The sequence below is a fragment of the Tripterygium wilfordii genome, chromosome 12, assembly GCF_013401445.1.
Source record: "Tripterygium wilfordii isolate XIE 37 chromosome 12, ASM1340144v1, whole genome shotgun sequence".
Lineage (NCBI taxonomy): Eukaryota > Viridiplantae > Streptophyta > Magnoliopsida > Celastrales > Celastraceae > Tripterygium > Tripterygium wilfordii.
In genome coordinates, this window is record NC_052243.1 from 12,587,023 (window position 1) to 12,612,870 (window position 25,848).

General features: G+C 36.9%; 4 protein-coding genes, 4 non-coding genes and 1 pseudogene across 9 annotated transcripts; 8 read left to right on the forward strand and 1 right to left on the reverse strand.

The window, feature by feature from the left end:
- Positions 1 to 413: 413 nt before the first annotated feature.
- On the forward strand, positions 414 to 4,050 carry LOC120010668 (non-functional pseudokinase ZED1-like). 2 transcript variants are annotated; one of them, XM_038861462.1, is made up of 3 exons: positions 414 to 567; positions 896 to 1,919; positions 2,383 to 4,050. In XM_038861462.1, exon 2 carries the CDS (start codon positions 901 to 903, stop codon positions 1,903 to 1,905), a length of 1,005 nt encoding a protein of 334 aa, XP_038717390.1. In that variant the 5' UTR covers positions 414 to 567; positions 896 to 900; the 3' UTR covers positions 1,906 to 1,919; positions 2,383 to 4,050. The 2 variants fall into 2 exon arrangements, with proteins under 2 accessions (XP_038717390.1, XP_038717389.1); XM_038861461.1 differs by lacking the exon at positions 2,383 to 4,050 and having other exon boundaries at positions 896 to 2,121.
- Positions 4,051 to 6,984: 2,934 nt separating this feature from the next.
- On the forward strand, positions 6,985 to 8,754 carry LOC120011294 (F-box protein PP2-B15-like). The gene is made up of 3 exons (XM_038862377.1): positions 6,985 to 7,318; positions 7,425 to 7,543; positions 8,051 to 8,754. Exons 1-3 carry the CDS (start codon positions 7,055 to 7,057, stop codon positions 8,517 to 8,519), a joined length of 852 nt encoding a protein of 283 aa, XP_038718305.1. The 5' UTR covers positions 6,985 to 7,054; the 3' UTR covers positions 8,520 to 8,754.
- A 467-nt stretch (positions 8,755 to 9,221) lies between these two features.
- Positions 9,222 to 15,306, forward strand: LOC120011293 (annotated as a pseudogene).
- On the forward strand, positions 10,416 to 10,514 carry LOC120011644. The gene has a single exon (XR_005471088.1). It is a non-coding gene; the product is annotated as a small nucleolar RNA snoR69Y (small nucleolar RNA).
- On the forward strand, positions 11,228 to 11,320 carry LOC120011643. The gene has a single exon (XR_005471087.1). It is a non-coding gene; the product is annotated as a small nucleolar RNA snoR69Y (small nucleolar RNA).
- On the forward strand, positions 11,773 to 11,850 carry LOC120011628. The gene has a single exon (XR_005471072.1). It is a non-coding gene; the product is annotated as a small nucleolar RNA R160 (small nucleolar RNA).
- LOC120011645 lies at positions 12,373 to 12,451 on the forward strand. The gene has a single exon (XR_005471089.1). It is a non-coding gene; the product is annotated as a small nucleolar RNA snoR53Y (small nucleolar RNA).
- Positions 15,307 to 20,729: 5,423 nt separating the features above from the next.
- LOC120010587 (probable pectinesterase/pectinesterase inhibitor 21) lies at positions 20,730 to 22,911 on the forward strand. Its single transcript, XM_038861366.1, has 2 exons — positions 20,730 to 21,777; positions 22,016 to 22,911. The coding sequence occupies exons 1-2, from the start codon at positions 20,730 to 20,732 to the stop codon at positions 22,762 to 22,764; spliced, it is 1,797 nt and encodes a 598-aa protein (XP_038717294.1). The 3' UTR covers positions 22,765 to 22,911.
- A 1,570-nt stretch (positions 22,912 to 24,481) lies between these two features.
- On the reverse strand, positions 24,482 to 25,318 carry LOC120010090 (pectinesterase 1-like). The gene has a single exon (XM_038860788.1). The coding sequence runs from the start codon at positions 25,114 to 25,116 to the stop codon at positions 24,538 to 24,540; it is 579 nt and encodes a 192-aa protein (XP_038716716.1). The 5' UTR covers positions 25,117 to 25,318; the 3' UTR covers positions 24,482 to 24,537.
- Between the last annotated feature and the right edge of the window lie 530 nt (positions 25,319 to 25,848).

Sequence of the window (25,848 nt, forward strand, 5' to 3'; positions counted from 1 at the left end):
ACTGGATTCCGCTCTGAAGAACTAATCTAAGATATTGTCACATTGGATTCAGCCCTGCATGGTATACTCTGGGAGGACTCTCATACCCATTTGATAAAACTCACAGACCTTAGGGACAGTTATGAAAAATATTAAGACCATCACAGACGCTAAGAAGACGTGTTTGTTTACTGAATCCGAAGAAGAGATGTCTTTGACTTTCATAGCTGTTGTTGCAAATGTTTCTTCTGGCACTTTCAATATGAATATTCAAACCAGTATTGCTGCCGGATTTGTTGGGACACTTCACACATTTCTTGAGTTGACCTTGACAAATATAAATTTCAAGTCAACTTAAAGTAGCTGGCAGTTTGAAATCAATTGCGAAATTGTATGGAAAAAAAAAGGGGAAAATTTGAAAGGAGGAGGATATATCATCTCTTTCCCCTTGCTTAATGCAGTCAACCTAAGATTTCTCATTATTTGGAGGCACTCTGGATCCCTCTCATCATTGCATTTGCACAAAAATACTCAATTCCAAACACAAACAATTCCTTGACATAACCTGTTACCAAGTCCTTGATTCAGGTAAAATTTTCTTACATTTTGTTTTCTACAGTTATTAAATCACCATCCACATGCTCATTTGTTTATTCCTATTTTGATTTCTGGATTAAATTGCACAAATCAGCTTGCAACTAATTTGAATAGATTTATTGAGGTGTTCTAAATCACTAGGGCCCGTTTGGTTTGTTTTCTGCTATCATTTTTCAGTAAACGGAAATGAAAACAAAATACAGAAAACGTCTATTTTTTTTGTTTTTCTGTTGTCAAGTGATTTTTGCTACTTTTCTGTTTTCCGTGTTTTCTAAATTGGCAACCAAACGCGTTTCCTGGATTGTTTTCTGTTTTCCAGGAGAGATGAAAGCATTTTGGAGAAAAAAAGAATATGAGAAACAGAAAGAAGCGACTTTCTTAAGGAATGGAAGAATAGTATTCGAGAAATCAATTGCCCTGTGTGATGGCAAATGTAATCCTATCCGTAATTTCTCTGCTAGCGAGCTCATGACAGCAACAAACAACTACGCACAAATTCTATGCGGTAAGCGTATTTTTAAAACTTACCAGGGTTTTCTTGGGAACAGGCCAATATCTGTCAAGAAGTGGGGAGTTTTTGTCAAGAAATGTCGGAACCAAGAAGTTTTCAATGAAATTGTATATTCATCAAAACTTGGTTCCCATAAGAATGTTCTAAAGTTGATAGGATGCTGCTTGGAGACTCAAGTTCCCATTCTAGTATTTGAACCCGTACAGGCTGCAACACTTGCTGATCGCATTAAAGGTCACCATTATGGTGCACCAATGCTATACAAATGTCGGATGAAGATTGCGATGGACATAGCGCATGTGGTTGCATATCTCCACTCTGCGTTCTCGGAGCCCATTGTTCATAGAGATATTAAACCTTCAAACATCTTACTGGATGAACAAAACGTCACGAAATTGTCCAACCTCTCACTCTGTGTATCTATTCCTAAAGGTGAAACCCACATAGAGGATCAACCGGTGGGTACTCTTGAGTTCATTTCGCCTGAGTCCTTAACCTCAGCGCGCATCAATGAGAAGCATGATGTTTTTAGTTTTGGAGTCTGCTTGCTTATCCTTTTGACTGGAAACCCCTTGGTTTATGTTGAATGCTCCTTAGTGGATAATGTGAAATATCTTATTGAAAACAATAGGGTTGATGAGATTACAGATCCCATAATTCAGGAAGAAGGAAGTTGGCCTGGAAAACAGCAGCAGCTAAAAGCTTTTGCAACAATTGCCATAAGATGTGTCTCACAATTTGAAGACGATAGGCCGACGATGATTGATGTGGCAAAAGAATTGAGGCAAATTCATCGGTCCTTAGATTCTCTTCCATAGGCTGCAACTAATTGGTAAGTTTCTTAATTCAGGATATATTTCTGTGATTTTAATTTCTTAAGCGGTTTTCCTAGAAACTGCCATGGATAATTTTCCTAGCACTTGCTTTTAGATTCCTTCTCATTTAGCTTGTATTCAGGGATATTGCTTCTGTTTTTTTCATTATGTCATCATGATTGAAGGATACTTGTTGGTTGGTCATCTGTACTTCATGAATTCTTAGGCGTTTCTCTTAATTATTTGTTGTAATTTTTTTTTACACACATAGGACTTGATTAGGCTTCAAATTGCAAGTGATTTTGCAGATTAAATCTTATGCCTGCTAACAGTTTTTCATCTTCAGCTTAATTAAGTAAAGTATAAGCAACACATTAATGGTTGTTGACACTAAGCTAGAGTTGATAAACACACTGAACCATCATGGGATAAATTCTATTGACAGCAATACTCAAAGCTCAATTTACCTCTTTCTCCTAGCGTGCACCATGAATACTGCTGGAAAGGCTTCCAGCAATATCACATCCAGGGATCATGAGGATTCCACTTTGGAGATATCCGATTTTCACTAGGGAACTTGGCGACACTGGCCTTCGACTTTGTTACACAGAACACGCATATAAAATGACAATCTTAAGGCAGACTTGCTGAACTGACATGAAGCTATTAAAGTGGACACAGTTTTGACTCCAAGTTTGGCAACCATGGGTAAGCATAACATATTTTATCTGACTTCAAATAATGCTTATTAGGTTATAAGAACAGAATGGATTCTGACCTCGACTTCCAGTTTGATGAACTCGCCCAAAATGAATTGGTTGAAGGACCTTCACTGCTTATCCATCAGAGTAATCGATCACATGAGCTCATAATTCTTCCAAGCATGATGCATCTCTGAGGTGTGTATGTCGCTCACGGCTTATGGCAGTAATAATTCCACTATTTCCTGCAATTGAAAATTTGAGGTAGCAGAAAAGCAAGTGAATCAAGGCATAAATCTCAGCTACTGCTCTCCTTTTCTAAGCAAATTCAGGGAGCATATTACTATTTATCATTATGCTACTTATTTCAGACCAAGAAGAAATTGGAAGCAAAAGATGGGACAAATTTCATGAGAGTTTTGCTTCATTTTTTTACTACTGAAATTCACACATTAACTTGGTGATTCCTGATTGAACTGAAATTTGTAGTACATACGCTTATCCCCTATCTGGAGAGGATTTTTTCCCCCTTTTAGAGCCCTGAAATTAATCGAAATGACAAACTTTGCAATTGCCAAAAAACAAACTATCTAATACACCCCCTTTTCATGTATTAAACATTATGTATATTGAATCACTTCCCTTTTAGTCCACTTTCTTTGAAAGGTGGTTAGTAACTTCATTGATACTCAAGTGACTACATGATTGATGCTCCAATGTAAAATAACCAATGAACTGATCATATGGAGAAAGAATAGAGTGCAAAAGAAAATGGAGCCATTGCCCTAATTGGAACTATAGCCAGGGGTTGATAATGTTTGGAGGAATCCTGATGTTTAACGGCAACTTTGAATACGCTAGTTCCTTTTTCACGCTAGAAATATAAGAGAGTAAAGTTAGGCAAAGCGTAAGCTTCTATGAGCTGTCTAGCTAGAAATATAAGAGGGTAAAAAGAGCTTTATTCCTACAGCTAGACAGAATAGAAGTTTATACAGAAGAGAACATATAATTGTAATCCCAAATTAAATGTAATCCTAAATAATGTATGAGGCTCAAATCAAGCATTGTTTCAGCTGTTACTGAATATTAAGGGATACACAAGAAGAACCAGTACCTATCCAGATATTAAGGCAAAAATCCTCTTTTCCAAAGATCTGTAGCATTGAAACCACCATGAACATCATCAATGTGCCTTTTGACGAGGATCAAGCTCTGTCATTTTATCGAACCGTGCTTTGGATCCCAAAACATCACCCATCAAAGCAAGAACAAAAAATAAATAAATTGTGACTGCAAATCATGATTATCTCAATGAGAAAGATTTCACACAAAAAAGCTCCAAACTTTACCTGTCCAAAGAGTAGCATTCCATGTCAGAATGGAGAGAATTGATTCACGGGCATTGTTTTTTCGTGTCAAACCATCCCAAATGTCAGACACTGATGGGAGAAACTGTTGAAAAATGAGGGTCAACTATAGTTTGAGTATTATTAATTGAAAGCTCAATAATAATTATTGAATGAAAGTTATGGGCAATTGATCTTTGTTATAAGGACAATAAATTGGAGCAATTAGTGTGACCAAATCATGTATTGGTTGAATATAAAAAGACTCCAAAGTCACCATGATGAGCATGGTGGACATAGTGCAATAAGTGTGTATGAGAATCCCACATTGGAAAAATACCATATAGATGTATTGTTTATAAGCCCAAGTGTTATAGTAAGACCTTGGGCCCAAGGGCACCCAAACTTTTGTAGGAGTGAGAGACTCCACATTATGAACTTGGACTAAAACACCCGCCGGCCAGTCGGGCACGCACGACTGAGCCCTTCTCAGACTTGGGCTTACTTAGCCCATAAAAGAGAGGCCCAAATGCATTAAATATGGACTTTATACGAAAGCTTGGCAGCAGCTTCCAAGAGAGAGCAAATCTTCTCTTTAAGGAGATTCCAAGAGAGGCGTACCTCGCTCCCACAATTCCTATCATTTGTTTACGGTTTTGGTATTTTAATTTAAACATCAATTATTGAGTTCATATATGCTAATGTTACTGTTTCTGATTAATGTTACTATTTTATTTATGTAGCTTATTCACTGTTCATGCAATATAAATATTAATTGGTTTATTGCATGTTATATTCCAACAGAAACAATCTCCAAGAAGATGTGAGTAGTGGGTGTTGAGAATTGTGGATCAATCGCAAGGGAATTGTGAAAAGGATATGAAATTTCTATGGTTTTTGAAAGAGAAAGAAATCGGAGGTCACACAGAGAAATAGAAACGGCGGCGAAGGGAGGAGGAAGAGGAAGTGGTGGAGGAGGGTTTGGGGATGTGAAAGGAAGCCATGGAAACGGAGGAGAGAAGCTGTTGAAAAGGCGCCAAAAGAGAGAGGGTAATGCCACGATACTTGACTACCACTTGTTATGTAACATGGGCCTGGACCTGAAATGAAGTAAAAAAGCCCAAATATTGAATTGGGCCTGACATTGGGCTAGAAACTTGCTTTTGTTAAGTGCTAGTCAACACTCTATCTGTAACGGGCCTTATTTTCAGTCCTATTTTGGCCCAAGTGAGGCCCAGATGTTCTAAATTGTTGCAAGGTTTCAAAACGTTTCGTCCCAAAATGATGTCAAGAAACCAAATTTTTTCAAAATTAGATAAAAAAGTGAAAAGTCTGTCCATGAAAATATTATCCAAAATGATGCCAAGATACCAAATTTATTCGAAATTGGACAAAAAAGGTAAAAAAATCCATCCATGGAAAGAGTATTATTGCACATGCACAAAATTCTTGACCATCAAAATAATCCCCCCAAAAAAAAAAAAAGATAAAAATAATTTGAAGTTGATACCAAGGCTGATAAAGGTGAAGTTGGTGATAACAAAAGCATTGTAAGGAATTAAGGATGGTAGTTGGGATCAATTGTTATTGACCCATGGACTCTTCATCAAAATCCAACAACCCTCCTCTCCTCTCACAACAAATTGAGGTTGAGAAGACCATTTTAAGGGCAATGGTCAATATAACAACTACCAAGCTAGAGACACAAAGTTGCCAACTTGCACTACTCTCCAGTGCAAGTGGGGGGTTTTTTTTAGACTACTTTTTTGTTTTCTTGATTAAGCTTCAAATAAAACTATTTTTGTGTAAAATCAAAAGTATAATTATGCTTGTCTTAAAGAAAATAGTTAGTTTTTCATCATATCATCATTATCCGAACCTTTATACTAAAAATTTAAGGTCGATTACATGAATATATGAGAAAATTAATAGAAATTCACTTCGTGTATTCTTTTCCGTCATTCATTTATATAATATTGAACAAACAAATGTTATAATTTCTTAGAAACAATTACAAAACTTAAAAGTTGGAATACAATATTTATAAGAACTAATTAAATAGTGGGTCCTATTCTGTCTAAACCTTAAGATTGAAGTTTGTTGAAGGAGGAATGTATCATGTACGTGTTGAATTTGAGTGGGATATAGTTGTATTTTTTAATGATAATGTTTTTTCAGTGGGACCTTGTGGTCGTTGCACTAATGTCATCCTCCACGGTACACCAAAATTTGCCAAGTCAATTTTCTAAAGTCAAAAATCTCTCCTTGTAGGCTTATACACGGATATATATATATATATATGACCATGAAAAAAGAATCAAACAATAAAAAATGAAACTTTCGTTTTTTTGACCATTTTGACTTCAAAAAGGGGTGCTAATTTGAGGCATTCCTACACCATTATTGTTATCATCTAGGTGTTACATTGATTATGCAATTCACAATCTAGTTGCATCTCCATCATTTTTTTTTTAACTGAGAACGACACATACGAATTTACGTTTTAGATATTTGATATAGACTTAAATTCGGATTGTTAGTCCTGTATGTACATAAATTTTTTCGACTGACAAAATGATAAGTTGGATCAAAACCCAGTACATAAGCATATCGACATCATTATTATCATTAGGGTCTTGTTAACTATTATCCTAAAGATAATGGTTAAAGATTCATCACACATCGCTTACTATAACCTGTAAACACCTTTTATCTCATTTATCAAATGTGCTAATTAAGGACAATATCATTTTCCATATTATTATATAGTTAGTACATTTATTATTACATTATTATATAGTTGCATCCCTTACATGTACAAATGACGAGGATTATCCAAGAACATCTCTCTATATATATGTATCTTGTAGTCAAATATTCTTCTTAATTAATTAACGAGTTTCAATATTACAGTTTAGTTCCATGTGCCAATTTTAGGAACCTTCCCTTGCAAATGCAGGTCAATTTTCAATGATTTTGAACCTCAATCCTCTCTTCCTCCTCGTATATATATAGAGAGATAGATAGATATAGGCATACTGACATAGATAGATACACACATACAGAGACTGAGTCTTATTCTAATTTATAACTTCTAACACATAAATGGAAGAAGCTCTAGTACTAGGATTGCCAGAAGACTGTGTTGCAACATGTCTGTTTCTTACTTCTCCATCGGACGTCTGCAGATCGTCGTTGGTTTCGACAACGTTCCGATCAGCATCCGAGTCCGATGTTGTCTGGGAGAGGTTCTTGCCATCTGATTATCAGACTATTGTCTCACAGTCCTTAACTCCATTGAAGTACTCTTCAAAGAAAGACCTTTTCTTCTCCCTCTCCAACTCTCTTCTCATAGATGGTGGCAAAAAGGTAAACAATCAATGGCTATGTAATACAGTTATAACATGTTTCTTGTCTTCAACCTTGGTTTTCTCGTTATGTATATTTATGTTTATCTGTATTTGATCAAATGCAGAGCTTCAAGTTAGACAAATCTAGTGGTAAAATATCATACACACTCTCTGCAAGGGATCTTTCAATAACTTGGAGCAGTGAATCCATGTATTGGAGCTGGGTAGCCATGCCTGAATCAAGGTCAGCTTAATTTCATGACGTATCTAGAATCTTAGATAAATAATTATATTTGACCCACTATTAACTATTTGGGTGATAGTCTAATGGTTAATTTGTATGGGGTCAAATCGTATAGACTTGGAAGATTTTGAGTTCGGTTCTCACTCTTTGCAAGAGATCTTTCAATTTACCTTATCGTCATGTGAGAAACTTTTATGCGTGTGGATATGACGACTCGAGTTTAGGCTTATATCGGATGATCAAAGGTCAAGCTTACATGGTGTCATTCTTTAAAATGGGGGGAATTTTTTTTTCTTTTATTGACTTCAATTTATATTTTAAGGGTTCGGATCAGACAGTAACCATTTTGAATATTGGAGGATTAGAATTAGTCTTCTTAATTGTCTTTTTCAAAGCCAAATCCGTCAAACTCAACAGGGTAAAGTGACTATTTCTCTTTAGGGTAAGACTAAATTAATATAAGAAAACAAAGTTGATTAATCAATTGTCTTCCATGCATGCACGCAGGTTTGCAGAAGTGGCTGTGCTTAGAACAATGAGTTGGCTAGAAATTAAGGGCAAAATCTCAGCTCACAAGCTCTCCCCAAACACCAAATATGGTGCATACCTCATATTCAAGATCTCGGATCGCGCTTATGGTCTCGATCTAATACCATCAGAGATATCAATCCAAATGGGTAATGGTCAAGTTCATAGAAACACAGCTTATCTTCAAACAATTCAAGATGGCAAGAAACAACAAATGCAGCATTTGTTGTATGGGAATCGGATCCAAATGTTGAAGTCTAGAGTTTGTGAAGGAGAGGGAAGAGTCCCAAGTGAAAGAAAAGATGGATGGTTGGAGATTGAGTTGGGAGAGTTTTTCTGTGGAAATGGTGATGGTGAAGAGGTGAAGATGAGTTTGATGGAAGTGAAGGGGCACCATTTGAAAGGTGGACTCATTGTTGAAGGCCTTGAGATAAGGCCTAAAAACTAGTAACCCCATAAAGGAAGATGGGTTTGCTTTGTTTTATTCTTCCAATTCTTTATTGTATGTGAAGATGTGTAGTCTTTTGGTTAATAAAAATGGTGTATTGTTGATTTTTTTTATATTGAATTGCAATACCCAGTCATAGAAAAACAGAGCACTAAAAAGGGGAAGCCAAAACCAGAGAAGAAAAGTAGTTTGTAGAATTGTGGGGAGCCAAAACTATTGTGATTAATTATGTTGACATACAGGATGATAATCGTTGATTAGCATGCATATTAAATTAATTAAGTGTTCCGCGTCGTCAATGGACTACTTAATTTTCTTTAATTTTCTTGACCATGCGTACTGGTCTTGAATGGGTTCTAGCACACGATGTCATATGTTGATGTGGTGCACATGAGCCAATGGGATGGTGTCAATTAACAGGGGTTGATGCAAAATTTGAATTGCAAACTATCTATCTTCGTTCTCAACCATTCATGCGTTGTCACCTACCACTCATGAATTAGCACTGTCACGTTGGTTTTGATACGTCACATCAATATCAGTATATGATATGATGTGAGCATTGAATAATTTATCTTATTGATGTCCTCATTCATTCATTTCATTTCATGTCGTCATACAAAGCAGACAAAAAAATGTGGTCATCTTAACGACATCATGAAGGGAATGGCTTCTTTATATGCATAAAAATATACAAGTAGCATCATCCGTCGCCATGAATGTCAGCAAAAAGATGCTTGTTTGCTGGTTTGTTTGCTGGTTGGTAGTAAATTCCATGGTTCCATTCATGGAATGTATGATCATACCTGATCAGACTTGTATACCAATTGAGGTAATTATAGGCTCTTTTAATTGAAGGAAATTTGTTGTGTAAGATGGATTGTGGGGAGCGCAGTCGTAGATATGATTGATGGTAAAAAACAGAATAATCTCTATGTATAGATTTTGCTTAAGAATCATGAGTTGATCCAGGGGTTTTGGATTGGTTTTATGAATTTCTTAATCAAAAACTAGTTGACGTCCATTGTTGTATATGTAAATTCTTTTTAACTCAATTATATCTTCGCCTACGCTCTCCACAAATCCTCTTGCATTACTGTAATTTCTCCTCATTTTCATCTTGTTTGCTGCTTGACTGGTTCAAAGACAAAGATCTGTGTACTCTGATACATTGAGAATTGGACATTGTGGCTTCTTGTATGTATAGAGATGGTTACGATATTTGATCTACCGCCTGTTAATGCACAACTGCTATCACACACTGTACATACAAAAATACATACATACATACATACATACATATATATATATATATTATCAATAGAGGAGGAGAGAAGGGAATTGAAGTAAAGAAGAATCATGCTTTGATTTTCTGGCCTTCTGGGTAAGGTGACAAGCAGTCTCAACAGAGAAGTCAAGGTATGTAATTTAATCTCTTAAATCTCAAAATCTTAATAGATTTGATTTGTTGATTGATTAACATTTTCTTTATGTAAATAAACTCTTTGTCTTTTCTTTTTTTCAAGATTTCCAGAGGTTGATGATGAACTTGCAGATTCCCAGTTCAAAGCGAGCTATCACCAGAAACAGTTAATGGCGTCCCAACCCAAGAAGCCTTGCCATGTTTCAGCCCATTTATTTTAGCCCATCTATTGCAATGTTATATTTGTAATTTCGAAAGAGAGGCTGAGGCCATGTTTGGAAATAAAAAGATAACAATCGCCTCCAAACCCTAAACCAATCTGGACTCTGGAGGCTATAAGAAAACCCTTTTCCTCGAAATCTCTCTCAGTCGCCATTCCAATCAACTTATTCAGTTGGACTTTTGCGAAAGTTTCCATTTTTCATTGATTTACTGTTCTATCTTAGGTTTTCGATTGAAAGAAGCTCTAAAGTGATTTTGTCCATGATGATAGATGTTTCATACCCAGCTCATTATGAGACCTATAAGAGGTCTGGGAATTGACTCTTATCCAACATTTATCTGAGCATGTTATGTGACTGATCTCAGATGGTACGCTTGTTTTAAAAGTTTTTTTTTGTTCTTCCTGATAATGCTTCTGTGTCGGATGATTTCACTTGTTCAGATTTTCGACATGGTTTTGTATGTTCAATTAATTTGTGGTTTGAATGGTAGAATTTGCTCAATTTATCTGCGTTCACTGATATAGTTGACTTCAAGCATATAATCATTTGGTTAAGCAACTAGAAAGTTATGAACTTTCACTCTTTTGAGTTACTTGGATACTTCTATAACTATAAACCTATGATCTGCTAGAACTTGTGCTGTTGCCATAATCAAAACAAACTTGTGTTGTGGCTGCAATTTCTCTATATCATCCACTGAAATACATGTGATGGATTCCTGGTGATGTTCTTATAGACTCGTGTAGCTGACCCCAAACCTTTGTAACAAAGGTTTAGATGATGATGATCATGTCCATATGCATATGCATATGCATATGTTTATTTTTGTTTGGGTTATTACTTGTCATAATGAAAATCTTGTAACTTATCAACATAGATGTCAATAGCCCTAGATAATACCTCTGTCTCTCCTCACTATCCTCCTCCATCCATCCGTCCCGTCTTGTTTCATACTATCTGTGATTTCCTATTTTGAACCATTGGCGTGTTTTTCTTTTGTTATGCCTTCTGAGAGAAATAAGTTACACAGTTTTTCTCATATAAAAATAAGTTTTTGTTTTTTTAAATGATGATAAATGACTTAATCCCAGCTCATTATGAGACCTTTAGTGGTCAGGGAATTGACTCTATCCAACATTTATCTGATCATTATTCAATTTTTTAATGTATTTGATCTTTTGAGTTTTTAAGGGTTTCATTTTCATTATGATGAGTTGATGGTGAGAGGATACCTGGTCTAAAATGATGGACTGCTGTACTTAGTTTTAATCTAGGTTGTGAACTCAGTTTTCAGATGTTTTTAGTTCCTTTTTTAGAATTTGGATTAGTTGATTTTTTGTTCATGTGTAAGTATGGCAATTGCATGTTTATGTGATAGGATGTTTAAGGTTTTCTAGATTATAAGAGTTCTACATTTGTGTGCTTTTACTGTGTGATTGAAGTCAAGATTTGATTGTCTTCAGTATTATAATGTCAAATCATTGACCAAATTTATTTGAGTAGGTTTTTTTATATTTTGTTTTCACGATGTTTTGCAAGGAAACGATGGTCATTGTCATCTCTCATTTATCGATTGATTTCAGCATACACTTCGTAAATGACACAAAGCAAGATGATGAAGTTCTTTAATCTGAATGTGGCTGTTGAATTTGATCTTATTAGCCTTCAAAGTTCTCTGATTGCTTTGCTTTTAGAGATTCTCTGTATACTATTAATTATATTTGCTAGTATGCTCATATTTTGGTTTCCCCTAATTCAATGAGAAAGGGATGTGTTTCTTCATGCATATTCTGAGATATGTTAGTGTTTTTCCTCTACCCAGAGATGAATCTTTATCATTTTGGTTTTAAGCTTCCTTATTTGACGTTTCGTTTTAAGGATTAGATTTTCTCTACTTTTTAGATGTTGGAATGAAGTTGCCTATGATGATTTGAAGACATGCTAATGTATCTGATTATTTCATGACTGACCTGTTTTTGCTCTGAGGGATCATCTTGCTTTGTAGATTTTTTTTCTTATGAGTAAATCTGTTTTGCGCCAGAACTTGCTTTGCTTGATATCCGTTTGCCTGTTGATCTGGTAACTGTTGCCTTGTAACTGAAAGCGTTTTCACCGGTTTCATTTTTTCTTTCTTTTATCCCCTGTTGGGTTGGTGTAAAAATTATATCTTTTTTTATGTGTTCTTGTAATAAAAATAAATAAATATGTTCCCTTGATGCATTATTGGGACCATGCTAATTATGATGATCAATAATTGTTCTTCCTTATATTTTTCCGAGGGAACTACTAAATTTTTGATATTTTAGTGTGTTGCACATCTTATTTCCCTTTTCCATATGTAAAAAGAGACTGTCCATCAACTTAGTGTTTTGTCAGATTGTGCTGAAGATGAGTTGATAGAGGAGATTCGGTCCAGAGTAGATGATCCCTGTATCTTTCTTTTGTTTGTTCTTTCCCAGAGCTTGCTGGACTTCTTGATTTCATCTTGCAGATGTATCTGGTAAAGGATTCATGGCAAGATACTTGACATTACGTAATACATCTGGACCCTGAAACCGTCAAGTGGTGGCGCTTTAAGTTGAGTCTGATCAATCTGCATTCTACCGGTGCAGCATGGAAGGTTATAAGACACCTTCTACACTGACTCACTTCACCAATTCTGCCGTGAATGTGACATCTATGGCTCCATAGACTTCATTTTCGGCAATGGAGCTGCTGTGCTCCAACACTGCAGGATATACACTAGAGTCCCCTTGTCACTACAGCACTGCACAAGACTGTAAAAGCCCAAATAATTCGGGATGCTTCCACCGCCAGCTTCTTCTCTGTTAGCCGCTTCATCGGCATGTCGTGGTTGCTGGCAACTGGGGTCAAGTTCTGTACTGGTTTGACCAAATAAGTCATCATCCTATAGATCACTTACCTATATAGATTTTATTATGAGTTTATCTTGTGCGCTGTATCACCCGTATTAGCTGCAAAGTCAATGGAATCTGATAAACTTTGTTAATTTCTTTCCTTTTGCTTGGAGTGGAGAACCATTACCATCCAAGGAAAAATGCAGTGACCAAGACCAAGTCAGGCTAGCATGTATGTATTGATGTTTGTATATAATAGAGATTGGAATACATGGATTCAACTAACATACATATAAGCAAGGGCTTCTTTTTATGATCTTCATTTTCCCTTTATTTGGGTGCACGTTTGTGGAATTACAAGGGCAAGAAAACCTCCCTAAGATGAGAATGCTACGATACATTCTCTATTCTCTACTGCAGTTTGATTTCCAGTTTTTGTACAGGTTATTAAGGCTTGCCAACCCCCCATTGTTCATAATCAAATTGTGATTGAAGATGGCTTCAAAGCTATCAAAGCTATTGCCAACATCTATGTTCCTCATGCTCTTTTTCTCTGAGTCTTGCAGACATTTTCTCCACAACCTTCAATTCTCCAGAGACGCTTTGCGACTACACACTTTACCCTTCCTTTTGCAAATCCATCTTACCATATGACTTCCCCGGTACCATTTTCGACTATGGTCGGATTTCGATCCATCAATCCTTATCAGCAGCCAGAGACTTCCTTTCATTAATCAATTGGTACCTGAAATCAAGCTCAACATTATCTGTGTCCACCACCAGAGCCCTCCATTATTGTCAACTCCTAGCAGGATTTAACCAGGATTTCCTGTCAAAAATCCTGGATAGTGTCAATTACACCAATAGTCTTCATAGCTCCCAAGCTGAAGATTTGCATACATTGCTTAGTGCTGTCTTGACTAACCAAGAAACTTGTCTTGATGGGCTTCAAGAAACAGTCTCAGCTTCTAGCATCAAGAATTCTCTGTTAGAAACTATTCAGAATGGAATCAAGTCTTACAGTGTCTCTCTTGGACTTTTCACAAACAGTTGGGGTCAAGTTTCAATCAAGTCTAGATTGCTAACAGAAAGGAAGCTTGAAGGTATTAATAATGCTTCTGTGAGCAAAATGGTGGTTGTAAAACCTGATGGAACAGGTGATTTTACGACTATTACTGACGCGGTGGCTGCAGCGCCAAGCAACACTGCGAGTACTGGCAGACAGTACTATGCAATTTATGTGGTTGCTGGGATTTATGAAGAGTATGTTTCTATAGCCAAGGAAAAGCAGAATATAATGATGATTGGAGATGGCATTGGCCAGACTGTGATCACCGGTAATCGCAGCTTCGTTGACGGGTGGACTACGACACTACGTTCCATTCTGCAACATTTGGTAAATTCAAACTGAACATATATAATCAAGATCATTCTTGTTTTTCCCTCAATGTGATGTAATAATTTTTTTTTTGTTGCAGCTGTGATGGGGCAAGGCTTTGTTGCTGTGAACATAACGTTCCGAAACACAGCAGGAGCGATTAAGCACCAAGCAGTGGCGGTACTAAACAGCGCGGACATGTCAACATTCTACAGCTGCAGCTTTGAAGGCTACCAAGACACACTCTATTCCCATTCCCTCAGACAATTTTACAGAAACTGTGACATCTATGGCACCATCGATTTCATTTTCGGAAACTCAGCTGCTGTTTTCCAAAACTGTAACCTTTATCCGCGACTCCCTCTGGACTACCAATTCAATGCCATCACCGCGCAAGGCAGAACCGATCCAAACCAGAACACAGGCACTTCAATTCACAACTGTAGTATCAAGGCAGCAAGTGACTTAGCCTCATCAAGTGGCACCATAAAAACATATCTAGGAAGGCCTTGGAAGGAATATTCAAGGACCGTTTATATGCAATCCTATATGGATAGCCTAATCGATCCAGCTGGTTGGACTGAATGGTCAGGGGATTTTGGTATCAATACGTTATATTATGCAGAATTCAGCAATACCGGTCCAGGATCGAATACTGGAGGTAGGGTTACATGGCCAGGTTATCATGTGATAAATGATGGTGATGCAGCTAAGTTCACTGTGTCCAAATTCATTCAGGGAGATTACTGGTTGCCAGCTACTTCCGTTCCTTATACTGGTGGATTAATATGAACATTTACATCTGTTAATCAGTTGTGGTTTTTGTTTCCATTTTTGAAACTATAATTCAGTCATCCTTTTCTTGCTAAAGCGTGGTCAAGTCAATAAAACATGTAAACCTAGATTTATATGGAATACAATAGCTTGCAACTGAAGTAAACTACGCTAAAACATTAATGACTTTTCAGAAAACAATCAAGTTGTGTTCTATCTAAAGTCCAGTTTTTCTTTTTTCGGTAACCAAGGAATCCCATGCCCGACATGCCATTTGGACAGTTGAGTGGAAGTAAATCTCGAGCTATCAGAACAGCCCGCATCATGCTGGTGATAGGTAAAACTGATCCGAAACTCATATGGAAAAGAACCCAGAAGTGGGACACTGAACCAGGATTCCACAAGGAAATATCTTCTCTGATTGGTTCAAACTCCCAACACATTATTACTTAACTAGGATATCGGTACTGATAAGTAGTCATTGACACCTTAAATGTTAAAATCAGAATGTTTGCAAGCCAAAAAGGCTGACCTGAACTATGAAACAAGTAGGGCGGACAAAACCCTCTCCAAAGGATTCACAAACCCTCCTTTCTTTCCAATAAATTGAGCCAGAAAGGCCAGGCAATGGCACCCAGTTTTACTCATCTACTTATATTTGGTTATGGCATTAAACCCATCAAGACTATGCACAATATCTCTTCTTCTCATGCTTTTCTACATTCCATGTCTTGCAGGTGCTTTAAACTCCAAAGACACCATTTGCAAACTCCACTCCGCACCCTCCTTCTGCAAATCCATGTTACCAAACAACTGTCCCGGCACCATTTTTTGTCGAATTTCAATCCACCAATCCATATCAACAGCTAAACAATTCTTTTCACTTTCAATATATAAATTCCCGAATCAAGCTCCAACTTGTCTCAATCTACAATTGGAGCTCTGCAGCCTGCAGGATTGTCAATTCCTAGCAGGACTAAACCAGGATTTTCTGTTAAGCGCCCTGGAGAGTGTCAATAACACCAATAGTTCTCTTCATAGCTCACAAGCTGAGTTTTTACATACATTGCTTAGTGCTATCTTGACCAACCAAGAAACATGTCTTGATGGTCTTCAAGCCATAGCAGCTTCAAACATCAGGAATTCTCTATCAGAACCTATCCAGAATGGAACCAAGTCTTACAGTGTCTCTCTTGGCACTTTTCACAAACATTTGGGGTACTAATTTTGGATTCAAATCCAGATGGCTTAGAGAAAGGAAGCTGATCACATTTTCCAATACCCGGAATCAGAAAACATATGGGTTTTTCAGTGGAAGGAAGATTCTTCAGACAACTCCAGTTATTGGGAATGTTTCAGCTAGCCAAATGGTGGTTGTGAATCCTGATGGAACAGGAAATTCTACTGCCATTAGTGATGATGGTTGGAGATGGTATTAATCAGACAACCAGCACAGTATTACTGATAATTGGACTACTTTCAATTCTGCTACTTTTGGTAAAGCTTAAACGCATGGGTGTGATTGTGCTTATTTTTTTCTTGCAAAACTAACATATCTTAATCTAAAATGTTTAGGATCATGCATGACTTTCTAGTCAAAATCTAGTTAGGGTTTATCATATTCACTAGTTAGCCTATTTAAGGCTATAATGTTAACTCAGGATTTTTCCTAATTTGAGCACACATATATGCATCTCTTGGCCATATATGTTGAATTTAATTTAGGGATTCCGTGACGAGGATTTTAGGGTTTAGGGTTTGTTAATGAGTTGCCCAAAGAGTTTTTTTACACATAGCACCACCCGGTGAATTGGATGAGAAATATATTCGTAAATTAAGAAACACGATATCATCTTAGTATAAATAAGAGTACAACGTACAATTGTTTTCCAAAATTGCAACATCTACAGACATTATAGATTCTTTTCCAAGACTTGTATCCTTTGATGATGTCATGTAAATCGCTAGAAATTAACATGTAAAGTGTATAGCTAACCCAATAACAAAAGTTTTGTAAGGGGACTAGAGCATGCTACCAACTTCCATTATCCGGCCAATTCAATGCCATCACTGCACAAAGCCGAACCGATCCTAACCTAGACACATGTACTTCCATTATGGATCAGTACTAATGAATATCAATCATATTTGCTTTAGTTGGATCCTGTGGAGATGATAAATGTGTATCTACTAAAATTTAAATGACCAGTCTTGTAGGATTACTATGATCATTATCAATAGTTACTAGTTTGAGAGATACATCAACACACAAAGGATATCTTAACAACTAGTGCAAGAACATTTCTTTATCCCAAACACAAGATTTCATTCAAGAACAAGTTTAATTTGATAAAAAAAAAGTCTTAAGATTACATAGAAATGGATACAAATCCATACTAATTTGCATTGTCGGATGGAGAAAGGACAGTAACAATCCAAACAATTAACAATGATTTAAAGATTGAGATTTAAATCAAATTCTTTCTCATCCTCAGAACGAACATTGGTTGGCCCATTGGTTATAGAGCTTGGTCTTTTATATGGTTTGAAACCTCCACTTCTGCCTCCAAGGTTAAGCCCATTAGTTGAAGCAAGTTCTTTCTCTTTCTCATCCTCAGAACGATCATTGGTTGGGTTATTGGTGGTGGAGCTTGGTCTTTTATATGTTTTGAAACCTCCACTTCTGCCTCCAAGGCTAAGCCCACTAGTTCCTCCATGGCTAGAGCTTGGTTTTGCAAACCCACTTGTCAAATTAGGGTTAATACCCAAAGAGTTAGGGTTTCCAAACCCACTTGTTGGATTGGAATTAAGACTCACAAAGTTAGGATTTCCAACCCCATTTGTCAAATTAGGGTTCAAAACCGAAGAGCTAGGGTTTCCAAACCTACTTCTCAAAATGGTGTTACAACCCAAAGAGTTAGGGTTTCCAAACCCACTTGTGGAATGAGGGTTCAAACCCGAAGATCTAGAGTTTCCAAGCTGATCATTTGTCAAATTGAGGTTAAAACCCAAAGAGTTAGGGTTTCCAAGTCCACTTTTCAAATTGGGGTTAAAACCCAAAGAGCTAGGGTTTCCAAATCCTTTTGTGGAGTCAAAACACAAAAGGTTGGGATTTCCAAATCCACTTTTCAAATTGGGGTTGAAACCAGAAGAGCTAGAGTTTCCAAACCCACTTGTGTGGTTAAAACCCAAAGAGTTAGAATTTACAAACCCATTAGGGTTAAAACCTTGGATCTTGAACCTATCATGGTCATGATGGTCCAACGGATGTGCTAACCCTTGGCTTGTTTTCTCACCATGACCATAATTGTATCTTAGAGGAGTCCATGGAATATGTGGCTTGTGAATCATAGAATCCATTTTGACCCCAAGTGAGGATCTATTACCATAGGATCCACAAAGAGAAGCATGATGAGCAGCAAGACTAGTTGAAAAATCACTTTGAAAAAACGACGGATCATATGCAGCAAGAGCATTCATTTGGATCTCTCGACGCCTAGCTCGCTCATATTTATGAGCATTTTGATGTCCACCAAGAGCTTGAGAGTTAGAGAAGCCTTTCTTGCAGAAGCTACATGAGTAAATCCTAGGAGGTGAGCTCCTGCCATTGGGGATCTCATTGGATGCTTCACTCAATATCGCCTGAGTAGATGATTCTCCGGTATTGAATAGACTCAGTCCAACCTCTGATCCATAAGAGAGTGCTAGAATTAACATTATTGTCACATTGAAAAAATGAAAATGATAAAGATCTCAACAACCAGTTATCCGAACTGCAGTTGTTGAGTTGGACGCACAGGATCCAAGTGAATTCGGGAGCTCCACATAATGTACATAAAATCATGTGCGTACAACCCAACTGGGGTGGTTGTGTTACCAGTTGTTGGGATCCATATCATAACTGTTAAGAAAATAAATAAATTAAGATATAAACCTGGAGGAGGGCTGGTGTTGGCTGCTTGGGTTGATTTCTCATCTTTCTCTTGCAAATCAATCACAATCTTCTTCATTTTCTCATCACTAGTTGGTAGTTGATTCTGTGAGATGCAAGAGGTCTCAGAAGGTGTTCTTGTCATGGCTAGCTGTTGTCTAGGAGGGATCTTTATTTCTTCTTGTGATTTTCTTGAGAGTTTGGTGATCAGGAGATTGGAAGAAATGTTCAATTTATTGAGAACCGTAAGGTTTTGAATAAAGGAAATGTATCTTGCTTACCAGAAATGTACATGGTTTTTTTCCACAAATGGGAATTATTTATCATTATACCAAAAAAATCCTAGCAAGAAAAACATATTTGTTACCATTTTAAGTCACATTTTCTATATAAGCTTGGATTCTAATGAAGTAGGTACATATCTACACTCGCACTTGGAAGATATGTTTTAGACTGAAATGACAAGTTAATTGAGTACCAAAACATATCCAATACTTGAATATAATTCCATGTATGTAAGGAGCACTCATATTGGTAAAAAATCTAGTTTAATATGGAAGTCAAAAAGTGTTTTCTTTTTTTTTTTTGATATACTAATATTAGAATTCAACTTGGTTTGCTATATATAACCTTTTCCACATAAATAAATTAAAAAAATAAAATTAATTAAGGGATAGAGATCAGTGAGACAATCCAAATATTTCAAAACTTACGCAGAATATAAAAAGAGCAATGCTACATACTCTAATTTATGACTCTTATTTTATCCATAATCCACGTGGTATGTGAGATATTCATTGATTATAAACACATTTGTAGGATGTCCCCCTTTAACATCTAACACTTCACATGTATTTGGTAAAATAAGGGTCATAAATTGGAGAGTCCCAAGCATTATTCACACAAAAAATGTGTGATTGTCTTGATTAAAAAAATCTTTGTATTATATTCGGATTCATATAGAATATTAACTCTAATTAATTGTCAAATTAGTCCTCATTTTAATAATATAATTGCATGCATGCAATATTTTAATTTGTTGTTTTATGGCACATGCCTTGGCTATACATACATATACATGCATGATCATGTCCATTAATTCTCTCCCTCTATCTCTATCTTTCCTTGTGGTTTTTTGAGTTCTGGTTTATTTTCTTTACGCTGGTTCCTTCTCATTATTATTTAAATTTCTGATTTAACAAAAAAATCTCTATCTTTCCTTAATAACAGCAATATTAACACCTCACAAATTTTATTTTATTTTTTCAATAAAAATCCTGGTTTCTTTGTGTTAAAATTGAAATTAATTTGAGTATTATACGTATAATGACCAAAATTGAGATAGAGGTTGAAATTCAAACAAAACAAACTTGAAGTTGTCACGCACCTTGTTTATATTTAGTAAACATCAACAAACCTCTAGCTTGTCTTCGGCTGTCCTTAATCCCTCCAAGCTAGCCTCAGATTTCATGGTAAACACAACCAACGTTCTCTAAGCAAAATCTAATCTTTTTCTTATAAATATTGACAAACAATCCTTCAATTCCTCCATAACTGCTCTTTCTCCTAGGTTGGACTTCAAAGAAAGGAAGGCCAACCAGGAACTAAATTATTCATACAAAATGTATAACGATGGTGAAGGATCAAAGAAGAGGAAGAGAATGGCCATCATAGGCATCTCTTCCATCTTCTTGGTCGCCATGGTTATCGCTGTTACTGTCGGTGTTGGCATCAAGAATAACGAAAACGAGGATGAAATCAGTGGAAGCAGCCAAAAGAATCATGTATCTTCCTCAATGAAAGCAGTCAAAGCTATATGTCAACCCACCGATTACAAGGAACAATGTGTGAGGAGTCTCAACGCCAATGCTGGCAACACAACTGACCCTAAAGAACTCGTTAAAGTCGCATTTGAGGTGGCCATGAAACACATCAACGACGCAGCCAAGAAATCAACTCTTCTGCAAGACCTGGAAAAAGACCATAGAACTCGCCTCGCTCTCAACGATTGTAAGGAGCTCATGAACGAATCAATCGCGGAACTCAAGCATTCTTTTGAGACAATTGGGGATTTTGACATGACAAAGTTAGACGACATCATGGCGAATTTGAAGGTTTGGCTTAGCGCGTCAATAACATACCAAGAGACTTGTTTGGATGGATTCCAAAACACCACGGGCGAGGCAGGGAACAAGATGAAAGCGGCGTTGAAAACCGCGATGCAATTGAGTAGCAATGGCCTTGCAATTGTTACCGAGATGTCTTCTGCACTCTCTGACCTGGTTTCTGGCGCAAACCGTCGTCTCCTTAATATTGATGATGAGGATTTCATGATTTTAGGCCATGGTAGTGATGAGGAAGTTTGGTTCAATAACAATGGCGTGCGGAGGCTACTCAGCCAAACTCCCGCTGAGCTTAAACCTAATGTGGTTGTGGCTAAAGATGGAAGCGGAGACGTAAAGACTATTCATGAGGCATTGGATCACATCCCTAAAAAGAATAACAAGACTTTTGTGATCTACATTAAAGAAGGAGTTTATGAGGAGCATCTTCAAGTCAATAGGTCCATGACTAATTTGATGATGATCGGAGATGGTGCTCAGAAGACTCGCATCACCGGGAACAAGAACTTCGTCGACGGTGTCCCCACTTTCCACACCTCAACAGTTGGTACGTAAACTAATCATGCATCATAAGGTTTGCGTTAAGCAAAGATCCACTCACTTTCACATAATTAACCAAGGCCTTTTCTGAGCTTAAATATCATAGGTAATCGCCCAGAAGAATAAAGCCGTGAGAACTCAGACCCAAAGCGAGAACAATATCTATTTATAGTGTTTGAGATGTTTGTTTCTAACCAATTCTTAATTTCTTAGTATTAATACATTATATTGATAAATGCATGCAGCTGTTCTTGGAGACAACTTCATTGCCAAGAACATTGGCTTTGAGAACTCCGCTGGTGCTATAAAACACCAGGCCGTGGCGTTGAGGGTTTCCGCGGACATGTCAATCTTCTACAACTGCTCCATGGATGGCTACCAAGACACCCTCTACACCCACGCCAAACGCCAATTCTACCGCGACTGCACCATCTCCGGTACAATTGACTTCGTCTTCGGTGACGCGGCTGCAGTCTTCCAAAACTGCACATTCTTAGTCCGCAAGCCATTAGATAACCAGCAGTGCATTGTGACAGCACAGGGCAGGAAAGAGCGACGCCAACCAAGCGCCCTCATCCTCCAAAACTGCTTCATCACTGCAGCTCCAGAATTGGTCCCTTTCAAGACCCAATTCAAGTCTTATTTAGGCCGTCCATGGAAGGAGTTCTCAAGAACAATCATCATGGAATCGTTCATCGATGACTTGATCCAGCCCGCGGGATGGTTGCCTTGGTTAGGCGATTTCGGGCTCAAGACTTGTTTTTACACAGAATTCAACAACTGGGGTCCTGGTTCGAGCACCGCACAGCGTGTGGCGTGGCGTGGAATCAAGGCAATAACACCTCAACATGCTGTGGATTTCACTCCTGGAAGGTTCATTAGGGGTGATACATGGATTAAGCCCACTGGAGTGCCTTATTCCTCCGGAATGATGGCTGCAGGAACAAGAAGTAATACAAGAACAACATCATCTGCAAGTTCTGAAGTAGTGTGACTAATCTAATAATGTGTAATTTTGTTTCGCTCTCTCTGCTTCTCTTTTGATTTTTTTTGGGTTCATGTGGGTTGTTATGTAAATCTATTTTTTTTTTCTTTCAAGATGATAAAAATCGTCAAAAATGACTACGAAATCAATTGTTAATTGCCCTCCAATTATAATCTTATATGTGTATTATTAACTTTGTGATGTTCTATTATATATTTAATTTATGGAAAATACTATCCAGTACTTTTCGGAGAGTGGATAAATGATACAAATGTGCTTTAGAGTACGAGAAAACTCTATTGAAATATGTATTTTAAATTCAAAAAATTAGGTGAGAGATCGAGTGTTCATCATATAGAACATGTTCTGGTGAATCCTTAACCATTGCTTTAGGTCATTCGTTAATAAGACCCTTATTTTATAAGGCAAAATGTGATCTCTCGGATCAAATTCCCACATATTTTAGATTTACTTAAACACCAAAATTTATTTTGTGATCGAAAGGTTAAACAAAAAACTCAATTTCTAATTATTCAACGGAAAAACGCAGAAACACAAAATTAAGTCCTATGTCAATACTCATAATTATTGGGAATAAAACGAATTCTTTAATTCAAGCAAGCCTGCACCACTATAATTCCTCTAGAGAATCCCTTCATTGCACGCGATAGTATTAGTAATATAATCATGATCAAATTAATGTCTCTTATACATTCATTTACAATGATGTGATCAATAGACAACAATGTCATAATTAACATGATAGTTTTTCAGTGGCGCTGATGGAATATGTTTAGTTGGAATCACTTCATGATAGTATAGAGGTGAATTTCTTTGGGACTAAAGTGTATGGACTTGATGAGGAGATTTTGAGTTTGATTTCTACTGAGAATAATACTCTTGTAGCCACTCAATGGACTTTGGTCTTATTTACATTGTTGTCAGGTGGGTAACTTTTGTACGCACAAGCTTGATGGCTCAAATTTAGGTGCATATCAGATGTCGAAAAGACAAACTTGTATGATGTCATTCAAGCATGTTTAGTTGCCTCATTGGCGTAAATTTTTGTCTATCAAAAACACAAAAATAAAATATGTGTATCTCTTAGAAATAAATAACAAAAAAAAAAAATGGAAGGAGTTTTTGTCCCCAACTTATTGAACCTTTTGTTTTAATATCATTACTTACTTATTTTTTTCATCAAGAAAAATAGTCAATTAAATGGCTTTCCAACAATGTCTCATATGTTGCATTTACATGTTTAATACTTGCTGAGGGAAAGATGTCCTTGCCTTCTTGGTAGATGATGTCTCCCATGGTGCATCAACATGTTCTTCAACTCTCTGTGTGTTGTGGTTCATGAAATATTTGCTCTTTTATCATCAATTACTCAATTTGACCACATCTTGGTTATTTCTAGCATTGAATTCTGTTCACCAAAAGAAATTGCAGTTCATGGTGAGTATTTGGATCATCTCCTTTTCCTTGCCAATTCTTTTTTCTTAACTAAGAATGACATAATACAAATTTGTCATTTCAACATTGGATATGGCAAGACTCAGGTCATTATGTCCGCATACACACAAATTTCTCTCCTAACGACAAGGTATTTGAGTGAAAACTCAACGTAAACAAGGAATTGAACTCAGGAACTTGCCAATTCATCTAAACGATTATCCAATGAATTCTCATGAAATTAAAAAAAAAACATGGTTGTATATCAAAACAAAAAAACGCATGCAATGGTTTACAGACAAAATACAGGACTAATTTTTGAAGCAATTAAGCAGTAGCAGCAGCAGCATCATCCAAGAGATTGGTAATGGTTAAAGCAATGCTACATATCTGGCTAAACAATTCATTCATTTCAGTTAATGGCGAATCATGTCCTGGTTCTTCATGGAACCCTTCCTCGCACGATTGTGCGTCGGTCATGGCAGCAGTGATCCATGTATTAGCATCATTGTAACGTTTGGACTGCAAAGCTTCAATCGAGTCACGAACCTGTTCGATCACGTCTTGGAAACCCTCGGAACAATCTGCTAAACATTGTCGTTCAAACTCATTCGTCGTTGAGTTGGACAAATCAAGAACCAGTTCAAATATTGCAGTAGCATTTTTTGATGCAAACTGGAGTGCAATCTTGCCCAAGTCTTGGAAGTCAGATCCTTCGCTCTCTGGGTCCGATTCAAGAATGGCTTTGCATACGTTTTTGTACAGAGTTCGATCACAAGCTTGAGCGATTAAATCTTCTGGTTCGGGCGCAACACTAGGACTTGGCGTCTCATTCGCGAGCGTTTGATGCAAACAAAGAACAGCAGCAAGTAAAAGTAAGCATAGACTTGGGAATATTTTGTTCATGTTTTATGTCTGTGTTTTTAGTATTGTTTTAGTTGCTTTTTAAATGTTCTTAATAAGGGAAGTTACAGGCCTATAGGAAGGATATGTGATGGATTATGCATGGATGGAGAGAACCAAACGCTTGACCATCCAAAGATAACCAAATTTAGATGTGAGTCAATTCTCTAAGGCTGAATCAAACTCTACACAGAGAAGCTTTGCACCATTTCAACCCTAAAAAACTGGTTTGTTTAGTGAAGTTTCCGTCCATAACCATAAACGCACCTTAATTGAAGGATTAAGTTTGAAGAAGCAAAAGCAAATAGAGATAAACATTGCCAAACTAACTCTTCTAACATTTTTCATGGATTACCATCCAAGCGATGAAACATTTTGGAATATGCTTGTTCGTATGAACCATAATCTACAAATAAAAATGAAAGGCTATCAAAGGTGTCAAACTTCGCCACTCATACAAATATTCAGTTTCAAGGGTCATATTAACATTCATCATTATAGATTGGCAAGAAAATCACATGTGAAGAATTGGTTAAACCATGCCTTTGAGCACCCCGATATCATGTAAATTCAGATGCATACTCATCATAAAGAACAAACACCATTAGCTTATCGCAAATTATAATGCATCTCATATCTAATTTTTAACAATCCCCAAACTACTGCAGTTTAATAATAAACTCCAATGCACGATATAAACCTTGGTCATAGCCTCCCTCCCAGGATACCATTGGC